Below are 25,222 nucleotides of genomic sequence, written 5' to 3'. Positions count from 1 at the left end.
CAATAATAATATTAAATGTAAATGGATTAAATGTTCCAGTAAAACGACATAAGGTAACTGAATGGATAACAACACATGACCCATTTACATACTGTCTACAAGAGACCCACCTAATAACAAAAGATTCACAAAGACTGAAAGTGAAGGGATGGCAAAAATATTCTATGCAAATGGAAACCAAAAAGAAACTGGGGTAGCAATACTTATATCTGACAAAATAGACTTCAAAACAAAGGCCATAACAAGAGACAAAGAAAGGCATTACATAATACTAAAAGGATAAATCCAGTAAGAGGATGTTACCCATGTAAACTATATATACCCAATATGGGGGCATCTATGTATATAAAAAACATTTGCTGGAATTTAAGGGAGTGAGCAACAGCAGTACAGTGATAGTAGGAAACTTTAACACCCCACATCATCGCTGGATAGATCTTCCAGACAAAAAATCAAAAAGGAAACAGGTACTTTAAATGACACAATAGATCAAATGAATTTAATGGATATTTGCAGAACATTCCATCCCAAAGCAAGCAGAATATACATTTTTCTCAAATGCACATGAAACATTCTCAAAGATAGACCACATATTTGGACACAACTTAAGTCTTAACAAATTCAAAAAGAGTGAAATCATCTTCTCGAATAACCATGACATGAAACTAGAAATCAGCTACAATTTTAAACACACTAAAACATTCAAACACATGGAAGCTAAATAGCATGTTATTAAATAATGAATGTGTTAACAAAAAGATCAAGGAAGAAATAAAAATATTACCTGGAAACAAATGAAAATGAACACACAACAACCCAAAATCTATGGAACACAGCAAAAGCAATCCTGAGAGGGAAATTCATAGCATTACAGTCCTACCTCAAGAAGCTAGAACAACATCAAATAAAAAATCTAATCCTATACCTAAAATAACTAGACAAAGAACAACAAACAAGCTCAGAAAAAGAAAGAAAATAATAAATACCAGAGCAGAAATAAATGACATACAGATTTTAAAAAATACAAAAGATAAATGAAACCAAGAGCTGATTCTTTGAAAAAAATAAATGAGATTGATGAATCTTTAACCAGATTCATCAGAAACGAGAGAGGCCTCAAATAAATAAAACCAGAAATGAATGAGCAGAAGTAAAAATTGACATCACAGGCCTAACCAGTTTGGCTTAGTAGGTAGAGCATCGGACTGTGGATCAAAGGGTCCTGGGTTTGATTCCAGTCAAGGGCATGTACCTTGGTTTCAGGCTCCTCTCCAGCTGGGGCCCTGGTCGAGGCAACTGCAGGAGGCAACCAATCAATGTGTTTCTCTCACATTGATGTTTCTCTTTGTCTTTCCTTCTCTCTTCCACTCTCCCTAAAAATCAATGGAAAAATATCCTGGGGTGGGGATTAACAAAAAACAAACAAACTGAAATACAAAGGATGGCAAGGAAATCCTATGAACAACTATGCAAACAAATTGGACAACCCAGGAGGAAAGGACAAATTCCTAGAAACATACAATCTTCTAAAACTGAATCAAAAAGAATCAGAAAACCTGAATAGACAGATAACAACAAATGAAATTGAAGCAGTAAACAAAATTCATGGAACTGATTACTTCACTGATGAATTTTAGCAAACATTCAGAGAAGTACTAATAACTATTCACCTAAAACTATTCCAAGAAATTCAAGAGGAGGGAAGCCGTCCAAGATCTTTTTATGAGGCCAGCATTATCCTAATTCTAAAACCACATAAAGATACTACAAACAAAGAAAACTATAGGCCAATATCCCTGATGAGCATAGATACTAAAATCCTCAACAAAATTTTAGCTAATGAGATCCAAGCAACACATTAAAAAAAATAATACACTATGACCAAATGGGGTTTATTCCAGGTATGCAAGGTTGGTACAATATTTTCAAAATAATAAATGTGATACATCACAAAAACAAAATGAAGAATAAAAATCACATGTCAATAGATGCAGAAAAATGACACAGTGATCCCACTTCCAGAAATATATCCCAAAAAACTAGAAACACTAATCAGAAAAGATATATGCACCCCTATGTTCATAGTGGCACAATTTACCATAGCTAAGATTTGGAAACAGCCTAAGTGCCCATCAGCAGATGAGTGGATTAAAAAACTGTGATACATCTGCACATGAAATACTACACTGCGGTAAAAAAGAAGGAATTCTTACCATTTGCAACAGCATGGATGGAACTGGAGAGCATTATGCTAATTGAAATAAGCCAGTCAGAGAAAGATAAATATCACATGATCTCACTCATGTATGGAATATAATGAACAACATAAACTGATGAACAAAAACAAATCCAGAGACAGAGAAGCATTGATCAGACCGTCAAACTTCAGAGGGAAGGTAGGGAGGGTGGGGGTAAGGAGGAGAGATCAACCAAAAGATTTGTATGCATGCATATAAGCTTAACCAATGGATACAGACAACAAGGGGTGAGGGCATGAGTGGGGGGTGGGAGGCAATGGGTGGGATAAGGACACATATGTAATACCTTAATCAATAAAGACACTCCCCCTTCAAGAAAAATAGATGCAGAAAAAGCATTTGATAAAATCCAGCAGCCATCCTATATAATAAAAGGGTAATATGCTAATTGAACCTCACACTGTCACAAAGATGGTGACACCCACAGCCAATAAGGAGGGTATATGCTAATTGACTGCCCCACCCTCAAAGACGGTGGCACCTACAGCCAATAAGGAGGGAATATGCTAATTGACTACCATGCCCTTAAAGATGGCAGTGCCCACAGCCACAAGATGGCGGCGCCCAGTCCCTTTATCTCCACCGGGGCGGCAGGCACGCGGCAAGGTTCCACGCACCTGCCTCCAGAGTCACCCAGTCCCCTCTGCCCCAGCTGCCAATGGCCAGCCCAAGGCGCAGGCAAGCCTCGAATGGCCAGTCACTATGAGGTGCACTAACCACCTCTTGGTCCCTTTCCCTGGCCAGCAGGCTCTGATCGCCCAATGACAAACGGGGAATTGGGGTGGGGGGCAGGGCCAGGGAGTGGCCGACCTCTTGGTGCCTCCCCCAGCTGGCAGGCTCTGATTGCCTAATGGTGAACAGGGAACCAGAGGTGGGTGGAGGCAGGGGGAGGGGCCAGCTGCAGGCAGCTGGGGAAGATGGCCCTGATCACAGGCCAGGCCTAGGGACCATACCCACGCACGAATTCATGCACCAGGCCTCTAGTTTATGATAAAACTCTCAGCAAAGTGGGAATAGAAAGATCATACCTCAACATAATAAAGGACATATATGACAAACCTAGTTTTGTCAATAGACAAAAACTAACAGCATTTCCCTTAAGATTAGGAATAAGACAGGGATGTCCACTTTCACCACTCTTATTCAACAAAGTACTAGAAGTACTAAAAGAAAATACAACAACAAAAATCCTGGATCTAACAAATGAATTTTGCGAAGCAGATACAAAATAAATATACAGAAGTTGGTGGCATTTTTATACACCAATAATGAATTCTCAGAAAGAGAACCTGAGGAAGCAATTCCATCTAATATTATAACAACACAAAATAAGGTACCTAAAAGTATATTTGACCAAAGAGGTAAAAAAACAACAACAAAAACAAAAACAAAAAAAACCTGTACTGGGAAAACTATGTGACATTGAAGAAAGAAACTGAAGAAGACACAAACAAGTGGAAGCATATACCGTGTTCATGGATTAGAAAATTAACATCATTAAAATGTCCATGCTACCCAAAGCAATCTATACATTCAATACAATTCCTATTTCAATACCAATGGCATATTTCACAGATCTAAACAAATATTCCAAAATTTTATGTAGAACCAAAAACGACCCAATCGCCTCAGCAATCTTGAGAAAGAACAACAAAGTTGGAGGGATCACAATACCAGATATCAAATTATACTATAAAGCCATTGTAATCAAAACAGCCTGGTACTGGCTGGCCAAGGTTGCAAAGTGGTTGAGCATCGACCTATGAACCAGGAGGTCATGGTTTGATTCCCGGTCAGGCCACATGCTTGGGTTGCAGGCTAGATCACCAGTAGGGGGCATACAGGAGGCAGCCAATTAATGATTCTCATCATTGATGTTGCTATCTCTCTCTTCTTCTCTCGTCCTCTCTGAAATCAATAAAAACATATTTTTTTAAAAAACAGCTCAGGGGAGGCGGGGGGGGGGTCTGTGTGGCAAGAGATCAACCAAAGGACTTGTATACATGCATATTAGCATAACCAGTGGACAGGGATACTGGGGTGATGGGGGCTTGTCCTGGGGGGAGGAAGTGGAGGGGGAGGTCAATTGGGGAAAAAGGAGATATATGTAATACTTTAAACAATAAAATAAAATGAAATATAAACTTGAAACATAACTAAAAAACAAAACCAAAAACAAACAAACAAACAAACAAAGAACAGCCCAGTACTGGCATAAGAACAGGCATATAGATAATGGAAAAGAACAGAAAACCCAGAAATCAACCCCCACCTTTATGGTTAATTAATATTTGACAAAGTAGGTGAGAGCATACAATGGAGTAAACACAATCCTGTCAATAAATAGTATTGGGAAAATTGGACAGGTACATGCAAAAAATGAAACTAGACCACCAACTTAAACCACACACAAGAAAAACTCAAAATAGGTAAAACACTTAATAAGTTGCAAAACCATAAAAATCCTAGAAGAAACCAAATGTAGTAAAATCTTAGACATCTCTCATAGCAAATCTTTGCCAATATATCTTCTAGGGCAGGGGTGGGCAACCTTTTTGTGAGTGCGTGCCAAAACCAGCAAAATCTCTGACTCAAAATTCTTCTGCGTGCCAACCCTAATTTTTTGAGAACATGTTATGCCTACTTGATATCTCTTAAGGTGTACGTATGTGAAGAACCTTGAAGAAATAATAAAATGCATTCGAGCAACAAAAACACAGTATATGATGATGAAAAATACATTTATTTTTTAATGTATACATGTACACTGGTAGTCCGACAGAAAACTTTATGACTCCATTTGATATTATCAGTGGGACTTTTGCTGCTGTATCACTGATGACAGAGATTTTACATCAGGTTTATATTTCGTGACCTTCAGAGATATGCACGAGCTACTACTTTCATCCATCAGGCTACTCCTATTATGAGACTTAACAAAATTCATCACTGAGAACAAAGATTCACAATTATAAATGGAAGATTATAAGAGAGGGTTTCACGTGCCAGCAAAAGTTACTGGCGAGCCATATTTGGCACGCGTGCCAGGGGTTGCCCACCCCTGTTCTAGGGCAAGAGAAACAAGGGAAATTTTTTTTTTTAAAATGGAGCTACATCAAACTAAAAAGCTTCTGCACAGCAAAAGAAACCTTCAACAAAGTGACAAAAGAACACACTGTATGAGAGAACTTATTTGCCAATGACACATCTAATAAGGGGTTAATTTCCAATATATATAAAGAACTTATACAACTTAACACCAGGAAGACAAACAATCCAATTTAAAAATGGGCAAAGGACCTGAATAGACACTTTTCCAAAGAGGACATACAGATGGCTAAGAGAAATATGAAAAAATGCTCAACATCACTAATTATCAGGGAAATGCAAGTTAAAAGTACAATGAGATATCACCTCACACCTGCAAGAATGTCTACCATCAATAAATCAACAAATAACAAGTGTTGGTGAGAATGTGGAGAAAAGGGAACCCTAGTGCACTATTGATGAGAATGCAGACTGGGGTAGCCACTATGGCAAACAGTATGAAGGTTCCTCAAAAATATTAAAAATGGAACTTCCTTTTGACCCAGCAATCCCATTTCTTGGAGTATATCCTAAGAATCCCAAAACACCAATCAGAAAAAAATATATGCACCCCCATGTTCATAGCAGCATTATTTACAATAGCCAAGATCTGGAAATAGCCCAAGTGCCCATCAATAGATGAGTGGATAAAAAAGCTGTGGTACAGGAAGAAGGAAGATGGCAACCGGCAAGACGGCAGGGAGAGAGAAAGTGTGAGAGAGTGAGGGAGCGAAAGACGAGTGTGTGGACGTGTGTGGTGAGTGTGTGTGTGAACTAGGGACAGTTAGATCCTGCACAACTTTTAGGGGCTGGTGGATTGGAAGGTCTTAGACTGTGAGACCCTGCTGCTGCTGCAAACACTCCCAGGCGGCCAGCGCTGGCACAGAAACCACGCCATACTGAAGGGAAGAACTGTTGTGACTAGGATTCTAGCCTTACCACCACCCAGACTGGCCTCAGATGCAAACCGGGACCCTGCAGCCACTCTGGACAAAGACCTGCTACCACAGCTGCAGACCCAGGGACACCGAGACTCCAGACATTCCAGGCTGCAGATTTCAGTTAGTCACAAAGCACACCCCCCTGCGCCCCAGCCTGCCACAGTGGTAAAGGGCCTGCATGACATGTGGTGCGCAAGCGAGCCTCCCACCAACACTGGGCAATGTGCAACCCCACCCCACTAGCAGGCCAGGGACTCGGATTATTGGTGCACTTGGAAGGCCACACTGAGGACCAGTGACTTTGTTTCTCTGCACGCACAAGAGGGGACTCTGTTTCTTGTCGCATGCGTGCACTTGGACTCTGATTATCAGCACACGTGGACTGATTCTTGGTGCCATGTGAGGCCACACTGAGCACTAATGACTTTGATTCTTGGCGCATGTACCCAGGGACTCTGTTTCTCATCGCACGCTCATGGGGACTCTGATTATCCACGTGCACGAACTTATTCTGGGAGTGCGCACTAGGCCACACTGAGGGCCAGTGATTTTGATTCTCAGGGAGCATCCCTGGGGACTCTGTTTCTTGTCGCACGTGCACTGGGACCCTGATTATTGGAGAGTGCTTGAGGCCACACCAAACACCAGAGACTCTGATTCTCAATTCTCGGCATGTGCACACGGGGACTCCAATTCCCAGCACATGCTTGGGGGACTCTGGTTTTTGGTCCACGCATGCAGGGACTCTGTTTTTCAGCGTGCATGAGGTAATCTAATTGTAGGTGTGAGCATGAAGCCACACCAAGCACCAGTGACTCTAATTATCGGCGCGCATGGGGACTCTGATTCTCGACGAATGCAAGAGGCCACACTGAGTGCCCATGACTGTGATTCTCGGCACAGGCATGTGGGGACTCTGATTCGGCCTGTGTGGCTCCCGCCGACCCACGGAAGCCACACATCTCAGTACCTGAGCTCTTCAGTGACACTCAGGTGGTGCGACGCTCCCGCCACACACCTCAGGCCCCCGCAACTTGGCGCTTGGACCATCTGGTCATAGCTAGAATGGGGAGACAATGAAACAATCCCCAAAGAAAACAAAAAGAGGAATCACCAAGAAAGGAAATAAGTGAAACAGAGGCATACAATATGTCAGAAAAGGAATTCAGAGTAATGGTCGTACAGTTCATAAACCAGATGGATGAAAACAACAACCTAAGCAAAAATCAGGGGAAAATCAAAAGTGATATAGCTACAATAAAAAACACCATGGAAGGTTTCAACAGTAGACTAGGAGAAGCGGAGGACCAAATTAGTGAGTTAGAAACAAGCCCAATTTGAACAGCAACTGGAGAAAAAGATTAAAAAGCAGGAGGAGAACCTAAGGGAGCTTTGGGAAAACATGAAACGAAGTACCATACATGTAATAGGGCTGCCAGAAGGACAAGAAGGGCAGCAAGGATTAGAAAATCTATTTGAAGAAATAATGACAAAACTTCCCGGATATGGGGAAGAAAAAAGTTACACAAGTACAGAGAGTCCCAAGCAAGATGAATCCCAAAAGACCCACATCAAGACACATCATAATTACAATGGCAAATGTTAATGACAAAAAGAGAATCTTAAAGGCTTTAAGAGAGACAGAGTTAACTACAAAGGATCCCCCATCAGATAAATGATTTCTCAACAGAAACATATCAACCTAGAAGGGAATGGAAGGAGGTATACAAAGAGATGCAAAGCAAAGGACTGAGTCCAAGAACACTCTATCCAACAAGACTATCAATCAAAATTGAAGGGGAAATCAGGAGTTTTGCAAACAAACAAAGGGCTAAGGGAGTTTATCATTGCCAAGCCAGCAATGAAAGAAATGCTAAAGGGAATGCTGTAAAAAGAAGAAATAGTAAGGAAGAAAGGAACACAGGCATAAAGAATAGAAATGGCTACAAACAAGTACCTATCAATAACAACATTAAATGTAAATAGATTAAATGCTCCAATCAAAAGAGATCCAGTGAATGAATGGATAAGAAAACATGACTCACCTCAGAACAAGGGACTGACACAGGCTGAAAGTGAAGGAATGAAAAAATATCTTTCAGGTAAATGGAAATGAAAAAAAGCTGGGGTAGCAATACTTATATCTGATAAAATAGACCTCAAAGTGAGGACCATAAAAAGACAATGGAGGCCACTTCATAATTCTAAAGGGATCTATACAACAAGAGGATATAACTCTGGTAAACATATAAGAACCCAATGCAGCAGCACCCAAATACATAAAAAAAACTTCTGGGAGCTGAAGAGAAGATGGGTGCCGACAGGAAGGCAGACTGCAAGACAGTGTGAGAGTGAGAGAACGAAAGGAGAGTGTGTGGACGTCCTGAGAGTGTAAATTTGTGGGTGAGCAACAGCTATACTCCAGGGGACTGTTGAAGACTGCCGGATCGGGCTCCCCTGACCGGGCAGCCTCCACTGCTGCTGAAATCTCTCCCAGAGTGGCCGGCTCAGCCATGGAGATAGCACCATCTTGAGTGGCTGATATCGGAAGCGTATACATCCAGAGACACTGCAACCACGGCACCCAGGGACCAGCTAAGAACCCAGGAACACCGGATCTCAAGCAGCGCAAATACGTGGACTCAGACGAGCCCTGCTCCTCCTCACGGAAAGGTCAGATTTCGCCTAGATAAAGGTGCAGTTTGTAATTCAGGTTGGAGAGAGAAATGCGCTCGGGGGAAGTCTGTGCCCCACAAAGTCCGCGGCCATTGGGGCCAGCGTGATCTGTGAATGTGGAAGGGGTCCCACAGGGCTTCTGGCAGAAGGCAACTCTAAAAATCAGCCCATAGCTGGACTGGGTGCAAAAAGGCAGCCTCAGATTTTGCCAGTGTGCTGGCTGTTTGTGCCAGGGGAGAGAGGACGTGTGGAAGAGACTTTGAGAGAACTGAACACAGAGCTGGACGGTGGAGGGTTGCGAGCTCACGCACATACTCTGGCTCTTTTTTTTTTTCCTTAAATCTTTGCTTTTGATTATTAAACCCAAAACATAGGATCGCCCAATTGGGGTCACTCACAGAAATTGCAGGGGAAAGTTGTTTTTGTGGAACCTGGGAATCAGAGCGGGGAGTAACGATCAAGGAACCAGCTCTGGGGCAGTCGACTCTCCCAAACCAGTATAAAGTGTGATAGGGAAAACAACACCTAAATACTGGCTAGAGAGGACTAATGGACTAAGGCCAAACAGAAGAGTAGAGGAAATGAAGGACCTTAACTACTGCCCATTTTTATTTTTTTCACCTTTTACTTAAGAAACTACAATTTTTTCTTTTTTCTTCACCTGATTTTACCTTTTTAATTACTACATTTTTACTTTTAACCAGTATTATTACTACTACCATTTTATCTTTTTTTTAAGTGTCATTTTATTTTCTCTTTATTTTATTTTAGGATTAGTGCTCTACATTCTATTTTCATCTTTCCTTTAGCATCATTTTACTCTATCTCAACTTTACCTTTATGCCAAAACTCTCTTCTTCACTTTTCACCTTGTGTTGTCCTGTTTCTCATACCCTATTTCTGCTTTAGATTTTCCCTATTCCTTCTTTTTACCGCCTGTGAAAATTTTACCCTACTTATATAATTTCCAATCCCCTGCTCTAAGCCCATATACAACTCTCTCTTCTCTTTCTTCACTATCCAAATTTTTTTCTGTCGTTTTGTTGTTGTTTGCTTGATTGTTGATTATATTGGGGGTTTTATGCTTGTTTGTGAGATTGTTTCGCTTTTTCTTTTTATTTTTTTGTTGGGTTTTTTTCCGGTTATTTTTTGCTTCTGTTTTCCCTCACCTCGCTTGATATTAGTTGTTGTTTGTAGTTTGCATTTATCTCTAGGTATCTGTTGCTGGCATTTGTTGGGATTAGTGGCTGTTCTATTGGAGTTTTCTCCCCATATAAATAGTTTCTTCCCCTCTTCTATTTCATTCTCTTTCTTTTCTCTCTTACTTTTTTTTCCTTTTCCCAATTTCATTTTTGCACTCATTTTTTATCTTTTTATCTTTTTTCTGTTTCTTTTGTTCTTTCTTATCCCCTAATTCTCCTTTCTTTGGTGGTCACCTTTATTTGGAGTTATTAGTATCATGAACACATTTGTATTCAGTGCCTTGTGCGTTCTGCCTTGTTGTGTTGTATTTTATGCCTTTAAATCAATGCAGCAGGGAGAGAACTACATAACCAGACACCCGGAGAAGAGAGATCATGGGGAGACAAAGAAACAGCCCACATATGAAAGAAAAACAGGCATCACCAGAAAAAGAAGTAAACAAAATGGAGGCAAGAAACCTGTCAGAGAAAGAATTCAGAGAAATGGTCATAAGGTGGCTGAAAAGAATGGAAGACAAATTCAACAATATGTGTAAGAACCAAGAGGAAATGAAGAAGAACCAAGAAGAAATGAAAAATGACATCACAGCTATAAAGAACTCAATGGAAAGCATCAACAGTAGACTAGAAGAAGCAGAGGACCACATCAATGAGCTAGAAGACAAGGTAGGAAAAAATACCAAAGCAGAGCAGCTTCTAGAAAAAAAATTTAAAAGCAGGAGGAGAGCCTAAGAGAACTTTGGGACAACATGAAACAAAAAAACATCCGCATAATAGGGGTGCCAGAAGGAGATGAAACTGAGCAAGGAATAGACAACCTGTTTGAAGAAATAATGGCAGAAAACTTCCCTGATATAGGGAAGAAAAAACTCACACAAATCCAAGAAGCTCACAGAGTACTAAACAAAATGAACCCCAAAAGACCGACGCCAAGGCACTTATAATTAAATTGGCAAACACCAATGACAATGCAAGAATCTTAAAAGCGGCCAGTAAGAAACAGAAAGTTACCTACAAAGGATCCCCCATCAGACTAGTGACTGATTTCTCAACAGAAACACATCAGGCAAGAAGGGAATGGAATGAAATATACAAAGTCATGCAAAGAAAGGGTCTGAATCCAAGAATACTGTATCCAGCAAGGCTATCAATCAAAATTGAGGGTGAAATCAGGAGCTTCACAGACACAAAAGGACTACGGGAGTTTATTGCCACCAAACCAGCAATGCAAGAAATGCTAAAGGGTCTGCTGTAAAAAGAAAAAATAGGAAACGATGAAGGAACACGGGGTAAAGAATTAAAATGGTGACAAACAAGTATCTATCAATAATAACTTAAAATGTAAATGGATTAAATGCCCCAATCAAAAGACATAGGGTAACTGAGTGGATAAGAAAACATGACCCATATATCTGCTGTCTACAGGAAAGACACCTCAGAAAAAAAAATGCACAAAGACTGATGGTGAAGGGATGGAAAAAGGTTTTTCAGGTGAATGGAAATGAAAAAAAAGCTGGGGTAGCAATACTTATATCTGACAAATTAAATCTCAAAGTGAAGGACATAAAAAGAGATAAGGAAGGCCACTACATAATACTAAATGGAGCAATCTAACAAGAAGAAATAACTCTGGTAAACATATACGCACCCAAAATAGGAGCACCCAAATACATAAAAAAAACTTCTGGAGGAGATCAAGGGAGAGATTGACAGCAATACAATCATAGTAGGGGACTTTGATATCCCACTATCACCATTGGACAAATCCTTTAAACAAAATATCAGCAAAGAAACATCAATCCTCAATGACTCACTAGATCAGATCGAATTAATTGACATCTTCAGAACATTTCACCCCAAAGCCACAGAATATACATTCTTCTCAAGTGCACATGGGTCATTTTCACAGATAGACCATATATGGGGTCACAGGCAAAGTCTCTTCAAATTCAAGAAGATAGAAGTCATATCAAGCATATTCTCAGATCCCAATAGCATAAAACTGGAAATCAACTACAATAAAAACAATCCAAAAAAATCAAACACATGGAGACTAAATAGCATGCTATAAAACAATGACTGGGTTACCAGAGAGATCAAAGAAGAAATAAAAAACATCATGGCAACAAACGACAATCAAAACACAACAATCCAAAACCTATGGGACAGAGCAAAAGTAGTCTTGAGAGGAAAGTTCATAGCTCTACAAGCCTACTGCAAAAAAACAAGAAACAATGATAATAAATTACGACCCTATAACTCAAAGAGTTAGAAAGAGAGCAACAATAAAAGCCCAGTATAAGCAGAAGGAAGGAAATAATAAAGATCAGAACAAAGATAAATGACATAGAGACCAAAAAAAAAAATACAAAAGATCAACAAAACAAAGAGCTGGTTCTTTGAAAGGATAAACAAGATTGATGAACCTCTAGCCAGGCTCACCAAGAAACAAAGAGAGAGGACCCAAATAAACAAAATCAGAAATGAAAGGGGAGAAATAATAACAGACCCCACAGAAATACAAAGGATTGTTAAAAAATACTATGAACAACTTACTCCAACAAACTAGACAACATGTAGGAAATGGACATATTCCAAGAGAAATACAACCTTCCAAAACTCAATCAGGAAGAATCTAAAAATCTCAATAGGCCAATAACTATGGAACAAATTGAAGCAGTAATCAAAAAGCTTCCAGCAAACAAAAGCCCGGTGCCAGAAGGCTTCACAGGGGAGTTTTACCAAACATTCAAGGAAGAACTAAAACCTATCCTCTTCAGACTATTCCAAAAAATTCAAGAGGAAGGCACACTTCCAAGCTCATTCTATGAAGCCAGCATCACCCTAATACCAAAACCAGATAAAGACAACACAATGAAAGAGAATTATAGGCCAATATCCCTCATGAACACAGATGCCAAAATCCTCAACAAAATCCTAGCAAATTGGATCCAGCAGTACATCAGAAATATCATACAACATGACCAAGTAGGATTTATTCCAGGAATGCAAGGCTGGTACAATATCCGCAAATCAATAAACGTAATACATCACATAAACAAGTTGAGAGACAAAAGTCACATAATCATATCGATTGATGCAGAAAAGGCATGTGACAAAGTCCAACACCCTTTCTTGATAAAAACTCTCAGCAAAGTGGGAATAGAGGGATCATACCTCAACATAACAAAAGCCTTATATGACAAACCTACAGCCAACATCATACTCAATGGGCAAAAACTAAAACCATTTCCCTTAAGAATAGGAACAAGACAGGGATGCCCACTTTCACCACTCCTGTTCGACATAGTACTGGAAGTGCTAGCCAAAGCGTCAGAAAGAAGAAGAAATAAAAGGCATCCAAATTGGAAAAGGAGAAGTAAAATTGTCATTATTCGCAGATGACATGATACTGTACTTAGAAAACCCTAAAGACTCCATCAAAAAATTATTAGACTTAAATGAATTTGGCAATGTGGCAGGATACAAAATTAACGCCAAGAAATTTATGGCATTTTTATACGCCAATAGTGAACTTACAGAAAGAGAAATTAAAAAAACAATCCCATTTACCATTGCACCAAAAAAATTAAGATACCTAGGAATAAACTTAACTAAGAAGGTAAAAGACCTCTACCCAGAAAACTACAGGACATTGAAAAAAGAGATAGAGGAAGACATAAACAGATGGAAAAACATACCGTGTTCGTGGATTTATAGAATCAACATCATCAAAATGTCCATACTACCCAAAGCAATCTATAGATTAAATGCACTCCCCATTAAAATACCAACAGCATATTTCACAGACCTAGAAAGAACTCTCCAAAAATTCATCTGGAATAAAAAACAACAACAAAAAACGAATAGCTGCTGCGATCCTGAGAAAGAAGATCAAAGTAGGAGGGATCTCAATACCAGATATCAAGCTGTATTACAAAGCCACTGTTCTCAAAACTGCCTGATACTGGCACAAGAACAGACATATAGACCAATGGAATAGAATAAGAGAACCCAGAAATTGACCCAAACCACTATGCTCAATTAATATTTGACAAAGGAGGCAAGAACATACAATGGAGTCAAGACAGTCTCTTCAATACATGGTGCTGGGAAATTTGGTCAGACACATGCAAAAAAATGAAACTAGACCACCAACTTACACCATACACAAAAACAAACTCAAAATAGCTAAAGGACTTGAATGTAAGACGGGAAACCATAAAAATATTGGAGGAATCCACAGGTAGCAAAATCTCACATATATGCCGAAGGAATTTCTTCACTGACACAGCTCCTAGGGCAATGGAAACTAAAGGGAAAATAAACAAATGGGACTATATCAAAATAAAAAGCTTCTGCACAGCAAAAGAAACCATCAACAAAACAACAAGAAAACCCACTGCATGGGAGAACATATTTGCCAATGATATCTCTGATAAAGATTTAATCTCCAACATTTACAGGGAACTCATACAACTTAACAAAAGGAAGATAAACAACCCAATCAAAAAATGGGCAACGGACCTAAATAGACACTTTTTGAAAGAGGACATACATAAGGCTGAGAGACATATGAAAACATGCTCAAAGTCACTAATCATCTGAGAGATGCAAATCAAACTGACAATGAGGTACCATCTCACACCTGTCAGAATGGCTATCATCAACAAAGCTACAAATGACAAATGCTGGCGAGGATGCGGAGAAAAAGGAACCCTCGTTCTCTGCTGGTGGGAATGCAAACTGGTGCAGCCACTATGGAAGACAGTATGGAGTTTCCTCAAAAAACTAAAAATGGAACTCCCATTTGACCCAGTGATCCCACTTCTAGGAATATATCCCAAGAAACCAGAAACACCAATCAGAAAGGATATATGCATCCCTATGTTCATAGCAGCACAATTTACAATAGCTAAGATTTAGAATCAGCCTAAGTGCCCATCAGCAGATGAATGGATTAAAAAACTTTGGCACATCTACACAATGGAATACTATGCTGCTGTAAAAAGGAAGGAACTTCTACCATTTGCAACAGCATGGATGGAGCTGGAGAGCAGTATGCTAAGTGAAATTTGTCAGTCAGAGAAAGATAAATATCACATGCTCTCACTCATTTGTGGATTATAATGAACAACATAAACTGATGAACAAAAAACAGATGTAGAGACAGAGAAGCATCGATCAGTGGTTCCCAAACTTATTTGGCCTACCGCCCCCTTTCCAGAAAAAATATTACTCAGCCCCTGGAAATTAATTTTTTTTTAAATTTTAATAGCAGTTACTCATCGCCCCCAAATGCACCTGTGGCCATCACCGCCCCCCTGGATCGCTGCAGCACCCACCGGGGGGCGGTAGCGCCCACTTTGGGAATCACTGGATCAGATGCTCAAACCTCAGAGGGAAGGTGGAGGAGGGTGGGGGTGAAGGGGAGAGATCAACCAAAGGACTTGTATGCATGCATATAAGCGATGGATGTGGACAACAGGGGGTGAGTGAGGGTGAGGGCAGGATTGGGATTGGGCGGGTGAGAGACATGGGATAAGGACCCATTTGTAATTTCTTATCATAATGGGGGAAAAGAAATCTGAAACTCAATCTACAAGAATATGTGTACCCCTATATTTATAGCAGCACAATTTACAATAGCTAGGATCTGGAAACATCCCATGTTGAATGAATTAAAAAAACTGTGGTGCATTTACACAATGGAATACTATGCAGCTATGCAAAAAACAACAACAACAAAAAAACACAAACAACTCTTACCATTTGCAACAGCATGGATGGAACTGGAGAGCATTATGCTAAGTGAAATAAGCCAGTCAGAGAAAGATAAGTATCACATGATCTCACTCATATGTGGAATCTAATGAACAACATAAAGTGACATGTCCAGAGACAAAGAAGCATCGAACAGACTGTCAAACTTCAGAGGGAATGCAGGAGAGGGTGGATGGGTGGGAAGAGATCAACCAATAAACTTGCTGCAAATATGCATAACTCATGGACACAGAAAATAGGGTGGTGAAGATCTGGGGGATGAGGACTGGGAGAGGTCAACGAGAGGGAAAGGGGACATATGTAATACTCTCAACAATAAAGATTTTTTAAAAAGAAAAGAATTAAATGGGTAAAGAATACTCTTTTCTACAATGGTGCTAGAATAATTAAATGCTCACGTGCAAAAGAATGAAGTTGGGACCCTTACCTCACAACATTCACAAAAATTAACTCAAAATGAAACAAAATCTAAATGTAAGAGCTAAAAGTATAAAACCTAGAAGAAAACAAAACAGAATTGTGAATGACTGCTAAGAGGTATGGGGTCACTTTTGGGGTGATAAAATGTTCTAAAAGTATATTGTGATTATGACTGCACTACTCTGTGAGTATACTAAAACTTCTGAATTACATATTTTTAAAAGAGTGAGTTTTACAGTATGTGATGTATATCTCAATAAAGCTGGTTTTTAAAACAAAACTATTTTATGAGTTGTCTTTTGTAGAAAATGGTTTCTCCTTATTAATCCTTTATTATGTTTCCCTGGGATTCCTTACCTGCAGCTGAATCAGCTTTGAGGAAACTCTCAGGCTTACTTATTCTACTGAGAGGCAGAAAAAGAGTAAGTGTGAAAGCAATATATGCATAAATAATACCAAATCTGTTTTGAATTTATTCAACTAACTTGTTGAAAAAATTCCAATGAATTGGAATTACTCTGGCTAAAAATACTCAATTTATATATAGACTCAAAAGTTAGCTTTCCCCTCATTCTAGGTCCTTCTCTTTATTCTGCCTCCCCCTGCTTGAGACTTCAAACTGCACAACACTGTTCAAAGCTGTAGACTGTTAGGTGTCATTGTCTTTATTATGCTCACTGACACTGCAGAGAAGTTATTCTCCATCACTGCTCAGCAAAATCATATATGCTCACTGCTTAATCATCACTTGTACTTTTTCATTTCATTTTTCCAGCTTCCTTGCATTATTATAGTGTCACTGGATTCTAAGAGCTTGTTTATAACTAAAGATGTTAACCATTTCTCATGCATTGCAAATGATATACCATGTTTTTTTGTTACTATTTTACTCTGCTGTTTTACTTTTTGGTTGTATCAAACTTGTGCATTAAATATAATCATATTCTGTTTTTAAAAAAATTAAAAAAATAATAATAATACCAAATCTGTATTTGGTATTATTTATGCATATATAAATGGGGCTCTTCAAAATATTTCAGATCTTCATAAATGCCTCCAACACAAGGGGTCCACAGTCTACCTAACTTTCTTATTAGTCCCTCTCCCCTCTCCTCTTTCTTCCTTCCCCCCTCTCCTATCCTCCTTCTCCTCTCTCTTCCTTCCCCTCTCCTCTCCTATCCTCCCTCTCTTCTCTCTTTTTCTCCTTCCTTCTCCCTTTCTCTTTCCTCCCTCTTCTTTTCTTCCCCCTCCTTCTTCTTCCTATCTCTTTCTCAATCTCCCACACCCTTTAGAGCACTAGATTAGGAGCAAGTGCTGGGAGCACTGTCTTACATGGTACATTGTACTTCTGGAGACAGTAGACGAGTTCCATGGGTCGCACTGCTTTCTGTCGACTGTCCTGCATCTTCTCCAGCAGTAAGAGCAACTGGAAGGGGACATTTCTCCTCTGCTCTTCCACTCTCCTTGGTACAGTTACCCTGCCAAATTAGAACAGCCATGAACCTCTTGTTACAACAGGTCTCAATGTTAGGTGCATACTAGAATCACTTGAAGAAACCTCCAAAAATCTCCAAGTCCAGGCCACTCTGTAGAATAACTAAATCAGAATTTCTGGAGGTGGGACTCAGTTATCAAATTTTTCAGTTTCCCATATAATTTAAATGTACAGACAAGATTAAAAAACACCATGATTTTTAACCTCCTGAGAGGGTATCAGCACAACAACTGCTGCCCCACCACCTCTCTCTCCACTCTGCCTGACAATCACACTAAAATAAAAGGCAGACGCAGTAGGTCTTGTCTGGGTCTACAGTAAAGTGGGCATGCAGCACAATATCCATCCTGAAGCACCCCAAAGTGAAAAAGCAAATACTCATCTAGATCCTGGGAAGAAAGAGCAATGTGAAGGTATGTCAGTGCATTTTAGAAATGATTTACTTAATTATAGGTATCTCAAAACTGTCCGTGCCAATGAAGGGGGGAAAAAAACAGAAAACACGGGGCAGAAAAGAATGTGTAATAATACATATGCATGTTTGCTTTGTTTGCAAAAATCAAGAGAGACTTTTGCGTGTGCCTACTGATTTATTCCTCCTTTGACACTGGTCTACTCTCAATTTCTTTTTAATCAAATCAGCGGCTGTCAATCATGACTGCATGTTTAAATCACCCGAAGCATCTTTTAAAAAGTACCAGTGGCCCAGCCGGCATGGTTTAGTGGTTGAGTGTTGACCTATGAACCAAGAGTTTGTGGTTTGATTCCCAGTCAGGGCACATGCCCAGGTTGTGGGCTTGGTCCCCAGTAGGGGGCGTGCAGGAGGCAGCTGATCAATGATTCTCTCTCATCATTAATGTTTCTATCTTCCTCTCCCTTCCTCTCTGAAATCAATAAAAATATATTTTTTAAAAAGTACCAGTGACTGTGTCCCACCATAGGCCAAATGAAACCAAATGTCTGGGGGTAGTACCAGGCATTTATATTTTAAACTTCTCAGATGATTAGAATGTGTAGTCCAAAATGTGCAGAACAAGACTCTTCTCCAGTAACATTTGAAAGAATATTTTTAAAAGTCCAAGTCACTGTGGGCTTCCAGTCAATATGGTGGCATAGGTAAATGCTATGCTCATCTCCTCCTGTGACCACATCAAAATTACAACTAAACTACAGAACAGCCATCACTGATAATTGCCTGAAGTCTAGCTGAACAGAATCCTATAACTAATGATATACAGAAAAAGTCATATCGAGATTGTTAGGAGGAGCAGAGTCGCAGAATAGGCTGTTCCCAATTACACATGTGGTGGTTAAAATTCAGGAGAGTTACCTTGGCTGCACATGTCCCCTGAAGAGCAAAGGGTCCCAGTCCCACACAGGGTCACTAAGCCCAGGGTCCAGTGCTAGGAAGAGGAGTCCTCATAACCTCTAAGTGTGAAAACTAATGGAGGTTGTGGCTGACTGAGACAGAGAGCTGCTGGAGTCCCAGGAGTTCACAAATTTATCTGCTGATGGACTCACTGGCTCTGAGCTCTATTGCTGGGGCAGCAGCTCAAACGGCACCAGGGACATACAGAGAACAGAATTATCTGGCTTTGGGGTGAGGGATGAAGGGGCAGCTTTTCCCAGCAAGAAGTGCTGGCAGAAGCCATTGTTTGTTTGCTGATTCCTCCCCTTGCAGGTGCAGGTAAGCACCAGATCTGAGTCTCCATCAACCTAGCTAACACTGTTTGCCCTGCTCTGGTGATTCCCTGAGACCCTGACACACTGAACTTGCATCCCCATCCAAGCCTATTCCAGTGGCTTTTTAAAACAAATAGCTATCTAGGCTCATGCTGAGGACTTCCCTAAAGAGTCTCAAAGGTTCATAAACCCCAAACAAGCAGCATGTGGCCTTTGGCATGGCCCATCCTCTTGCTAAGCAGCCCCAATCCAGCATTAGCAGAAGCAAGCCTCGGTTCATAACTTAGCCTCTCCCAGGAACCTCCAAGCCCAGCACAAGCGTCAACCACCTGCAGATCACATTGTAGCTTATACTAGGTGGCCACAGGCAGGGCCCAGGGAGCGGCTGACCTTTGCCTAACCTCCCAAGAGGCCCAGAACCAACACACCTTGTGACCAGATTCACTCCACACCAGAGCATTACCCAACCACCTCTACAATGACACGCCCTAAAGGGTGAATCCAGCAGGCACCAAAGCCCAGCTAAAGTGGATCCTGCTTCATCTGATCAGATTCTCCACAACAACTTGTCCACAGTAGTCATGGCCAGCCCTCACAACCAATCAGCATGAGGGTCAATCCCTCTCACTGTAGTGCCAATAGCAATCAAGGCTCAACAACAGGAAGGAACAACCCACACCAACCACATACCTGTAGTACCAATTCAGGTGATGAGGGAGACTGTACTACTGGCCCACAAAAAATACCCATTACGTAAGTCCATTTTGCCAAGACCAGGAGACATAGAAGTTGTACCTAATGCATAGAAACATACACAGAGAGGCAGCTGTTGGGGTCACTGAAGGAAGAATGCATGAGGCCAATGTGGTAAGAGATTATAAATTTATTAAGTCATCTGACTACCAGATGGGCTGAGCTTTAAAATGGTGCCAGCACCCAAAAACAGGGAGTCAGAGGTTTTTTAAAGGACTCTAGGTAGGCTTTTTCTGAGCAGAGAATTCTCTGTGCAGGACCAGATTCTGGGAAACTCCAGAGAGAAGAGATAATGGTCTTAGCAAGTGGAATGTGGTCCAAGCAAGTGTCCATTGTGAAGTGGCCTAAAAGTCAGTTCCCAGGGGAGGGGGTATAAATTCAGTCATTTGATCATACCTAACATTCCAGCTTTTTTGTTTATGGAATAGGGACGAAGGTCATATCTTCTATATCTACTTCCTGCTGAGGTGGGATGTCGAGATCACAGGGGAATGAGCTTTGATAGTAGTGGGCTAAACAAGGGGTCTCAGCAGCATTATTTCCCCAAGAAACTGGTTGGTGAAGGCTCAAAAATGGTCCTGTTGAGTGACTTGGGAGTAAAAGCTGGTCCTGAGGTTGCCACAGCATTACTTGTCTGGTTTTGCTGTTTTTCTGGGCCTTGGGCTGAAATGCAACTGAGGCCTAGATGTTATCTTTAGGGAGGAAAAGATCAGGGGACTAAGTTGCCTGACTAGTGATATTAAAGGGGAGGATAGGTTACCCTGGGGGTGAGGTTCTTGTTTTCCTAGTTTTGCTAGGCATCTAGAGCTTTCTTGTAGGTCCTGAGACAGGATTTCAAAATAGGATAAAGCAGTGGTTAGGCCCTCTATGCCAGTTCCAACATTTTCTGTGATGCCAAAGGTTATTAGGAGAGGGATTATCTGAACTGCCCTCTTGTGTTGGATATGGTGGGTTACAGGGACAGGTAAAGACTGATTATTGGGGGTTACATCTACATTGGGTTAGAGATAGATGAGAGTACAGGTTCCTGTCCAGTGGTGGGGAGACAGATGTATGTGTTCTCCCCACAAAAGAAAAAGAATCCCTGATCATGGAGACAAGCTCAAAGGTATAGAGAGAAGAGGTGGACTAAAGGGTATGAGGTTCTTTTTCCTAGTTCCGCACTCCAAGCTGAAAGGGTAGTCACCATGGCCCTACCAATAAGGAGTGACAGATGAGTGGTTGAGATTTTATTGCAGTGAACGTGGAAGGGAACGATAGAATGGGCTGTTATCCAAGGGAAAAGAGAAAGGGAAGGAAAGAAGCAGTTGGAGCCTCGGGCCTGAATGGGTAGATAAGAAGTAAAGCTGACTGGATGTAGGAAATAACCATTGGCTTCTGGGAAGACCTGGTAGTCAACCCATTGGGACCAGAGACCATTTGGTACTTCTACATTAACTGTGGTGTTGCAAGCTGATGATGGGAGATGGCTTATTAAGCCAATATATTATTATATTGCCTTGTGACCTTGTAAAGCATAAAGGGGTTTGGGCAATTAGTGGGTTGTGTAGAGTAATAGGACCTGTGACTAGGATGGAGGAAGGAGCTACCTTAGCAAGAGATTGAATATAAATACAGAAAAGAAGGGAGGCTTGATTTGTTGGGCTATAGGATGTCAGAAGGGTGTCTGCCTTTTTGAGAAATGTAGTTCCCTTTTCCTTTTTATAAGCTAGAGTGATTTTTACCTGATGCCATCTTGTGATTGGTATAGGGATGGTGGTATATGCTGAAGAGCAGTGGGAAAGGCAGATCCAGCAATCCCTGGCAAAGGTTGGATTGGTCTGGTTTAGAATGGAATGGGTAAGGTTAAGTGTTTGAATGAGTGGAGGCGAGAAAATTCCTTATGGATGTAGGAGACAAGGGCTAGAATAGGATGAGAAGGAGAGCTAATCCCCACTTCAAGGATCAGGGATTGTCCCAAGGTGGGGAAGGATATGTTTGGGGTCTAGAAAGAAGTAAGTCTCTTCCCATGGGTAATCAAAGTCCCCTTATAGAAGGGAGTCCCATAGGAAGGTGAGAATCCTGATGCAAAGGGAGAGGGGGCAGTAGCTAGGACCTGGAGTATTTGTATTGGGAGAGAAGTGGACTTTCAGAGAAGTCAGGATTGGTAGGGTTAATATATAGGGAGCATGTGCAGGGGTGCTCGCTCACTCATTCATCCTCTTCTTCTGGGATGCAGAGAAGGTGGAGTCTGGTTGGCCCGATCAGGTGGCTGTAATACTAAGGGAACTCCAGCTCATGTGATGGAGGTGTTCCTGAGATGGGTTTTAATCTGGAAAGGTGGAACCATGGATATGCCCCGATAGTTTAGCTGCTCTTGGGGTAATTATAAGGGCCTTGCCATTGAACCTATAAATTATTTGATGAATAGATTTCCTTTAGGAGTCCCCAGTCCCCTGGATGTGAGGAGTAGGGGGGGGTGTCTCCCATAAAAGGTTGAGGGAGGACCTGATGAGCATGTTCTCTCAGTAATTGTTGGATGAGATTTAAAATGGGGACATAGTCTCCTAGAAGGGGCTCTGTGGGAGGGAGGTTTCCTAATAATAAGGGTCTTTTATACATAAATTCAAATGAACTAAGAAAGGAGTGTGCACAGGAGGGTTGCCCTGATGTGCATAAGGGCTAGAGGTAGGAGGTACTTTAGTTTAAGGTACTTTAGTTTCAAGAGTTAATTTATTAGGTTAGACTTAATTAAGGAATTTTCCTTTTCTACCTTGTCTGAAGGTTGGGAATGGTAGGAGCGGGTGTAAGTTCCACTGGATGTTCAGAGTGGAGGAGACCTGTTAAGTCATTTGAGATATGAAAGCAGGTCCATTATATGATTGTAATGAGGTGGGTCAGACATAGTGGGGAATGGCTTCTACCAAGCCTGAGAAGGTATCTATTAGGGTTAAGAGGTATTTGGTTCTTTTTATAGGGGGCATGTGAGTGAAGTCAATTTGCCAGTCTTGTCCAGGGATTTGGCCTCTTGCCTATGAGTGGAGAAAGAAGGAAGTCTAACCTGTCCTTGGAGAGATACTGAGTAACAAGTAGAACAGGTTTTGGTGATATCTTACAGTAGGAAGGCTAGTCTAGGACATGCAACTAGGTGTTTAAGAAGTTGTAAATGTATCCTATATGTAGGGAATTTTGAATAGCCCTTAAGATATCATAGGCCTGTCCTTGGGGAAGGATATATTTTCCCTGAAATTTTAACCATGGATCTTCCTGAGGAGCCCCAAAAGCTAATAGGGACAGAAGTTCCTCTGGAGTATATTAGGGTGTTATATGAGGTATAGCTAAGAGTTGAGGAGATGGAAGCTTCCTCTGAGCCACTGCCTTGGCTTCCTGGTCTGCTTTATTTCCCTGTATTGTGGGATCATTCCTGACTCGGTGTCCTTTGCAGTGTATGACTTTTAAGAAGGTTAGAAAAGGGGAAAGAGATTCCTAAATACTAAGCAGGAAGACCTGTTGATGATTTCAATGATAGTGTCAAGGACTGTGAATGAACAGTGGAAATAAAGTCTAGATATAAGGACCTAAGCAATAGGAGAGAGCCTGGGCGGGACTGCTTTAGCTTACTAGGAGAGAAGAGATCCCTTCGGACGTCAGGGGTGATTGGGTCCTGACTCACTGAACAACACAAACCTTCTATCCATTCACAAATAACCAGCTTTAGCCAAAAAGCAAACAACCTAGATTGACATTTATCAACACACTTTAAACACAATCTTACTTTCAAGAAAATATGCATTCAACAAAGTATAAGAGACCTTCTATAATAAGAGCTAAGAGCAGGCAAATTAAAACTTGTCTAGCAATCAATGTTTCAGTATTTTATGTTATTTTAAAATATTTAGATGTTTATCATTTAATCCTGCAATGCTCCAAAGTTTTTAAGTTACCAAAGACTTGGAAAATTATCTATAGGCATATGAGGCTGGAGAAAAGACACGGGGGAGGGGGCGGGGGGAGGAGGAAGCAGGCTCAGCAGCCTGTCCCCGGGTCTCTAGCCACTTGGATTTAAAACTGCCACATTTTTCCTTAGAGATAACATGTTAAGGTTTGGATGATAATGACTTCACCTTCTGATAGTAGCAGGACTGTTAAGTAAGTGTTTGCAGTTTTTTAGTAAAGAAAGGTGTTCATTGGGAAGGGGGTTGAGAAGGCAGTGAGGTAAGAGTTGTTTCAGAGCATTAAAGGGATGAAAATGCTGGCGTTGTGATCTAAAAGCTCAGTGAGGGCTCCCTTCAATGTGTCATAGAGGGGCTTTGCAAGAAGACTAAATTTGGGAACCCAGAGGATAAAGTATTCAGTGATGCCAAGAAAGGAGCCTATTTCTTATCTAGAGGAGGGGACAGTTATGGAGGAGATAAGGTGTTTAAGGTCCAAGATACTGGCTCAGCTCTGTGGGGTGAGAGTGAAACTGAGGCAGGTGACTGTGGTTTGGGAAAACTGGGTTTTATGAGGGGATGTGAGGTAGCCCTGGTCGGGCACTGAGGTAGAAAGAGGAAAGAGTGGATAAAAGGAGTGTCTAGTAAGATGCAATATAAAGGAGAGATGGCTAATGGCTGAGAGACTAATCCATCAACCTCTATAATAGAGGTTGAGGTATGGACAAGCGACCCAGTGAATTCGGGGAGGGCAGAATAAGTGATCCCCATGTCATTAAAAAGAGATTGTCTTACCTGCCACCACAATCATTACCCAAGGCTCTGTCTTGGTGATGTAAGTCTGTGGGGACTTATTGGGGGTCTGGGCAGCTTCAGTCTTTGCTGGCCAGTCTCAAGAGGTCTGGGAGCTCCAAACTGGACCCAGAGGGTGTCCTGGCTGGACTGTCCAAGGATTGACCTTGAAGGGGCCAGACTACTGGCTGATTCCAGTGGTCTTCCCTTCCATACCTTG

At 41.0% G+C, this 25,222-nt stretch overlaps 1 protein-coding gene across 1 annotated transcript in view; it reads right to left on the bottom strand.

Moving 5' to 3' along the window:
- The window catches only part of USP18 (ubiquitin specific peptidase 18), a 52,389-nt gene that overhangs the window by 19,506 nt on the left and 7,661 nt on the right, over positions 1–25,222 (bottom strand). The window contains 1 exon segment of the mRNA XM_006085551.3: positions 17,701–17,846. Within this exon segment, the coding sequence (XP_006085613.2) occupies positions 17,701–17,846 (146 nt within the window).

The sequence above is a fragment of the Myotis lucifugus genome, unplaced genomic scaffold (assembly GCF_000147115.1).
Source record: "Myotis lucifugus unplaced genomic scaffold, Myoluc2.0 scaffold_19, whole genome shotgun sequence".
Taxonomy (NCBI): Eukaryota; Metazoa; Chordata; class Mammalia; order Chiroptera; family Vespertilionidae; genus Myotis; species Myotis lucifugus.
This window is presented reverse-complemented; position numbering and strand designations above follow the sequence as displayed.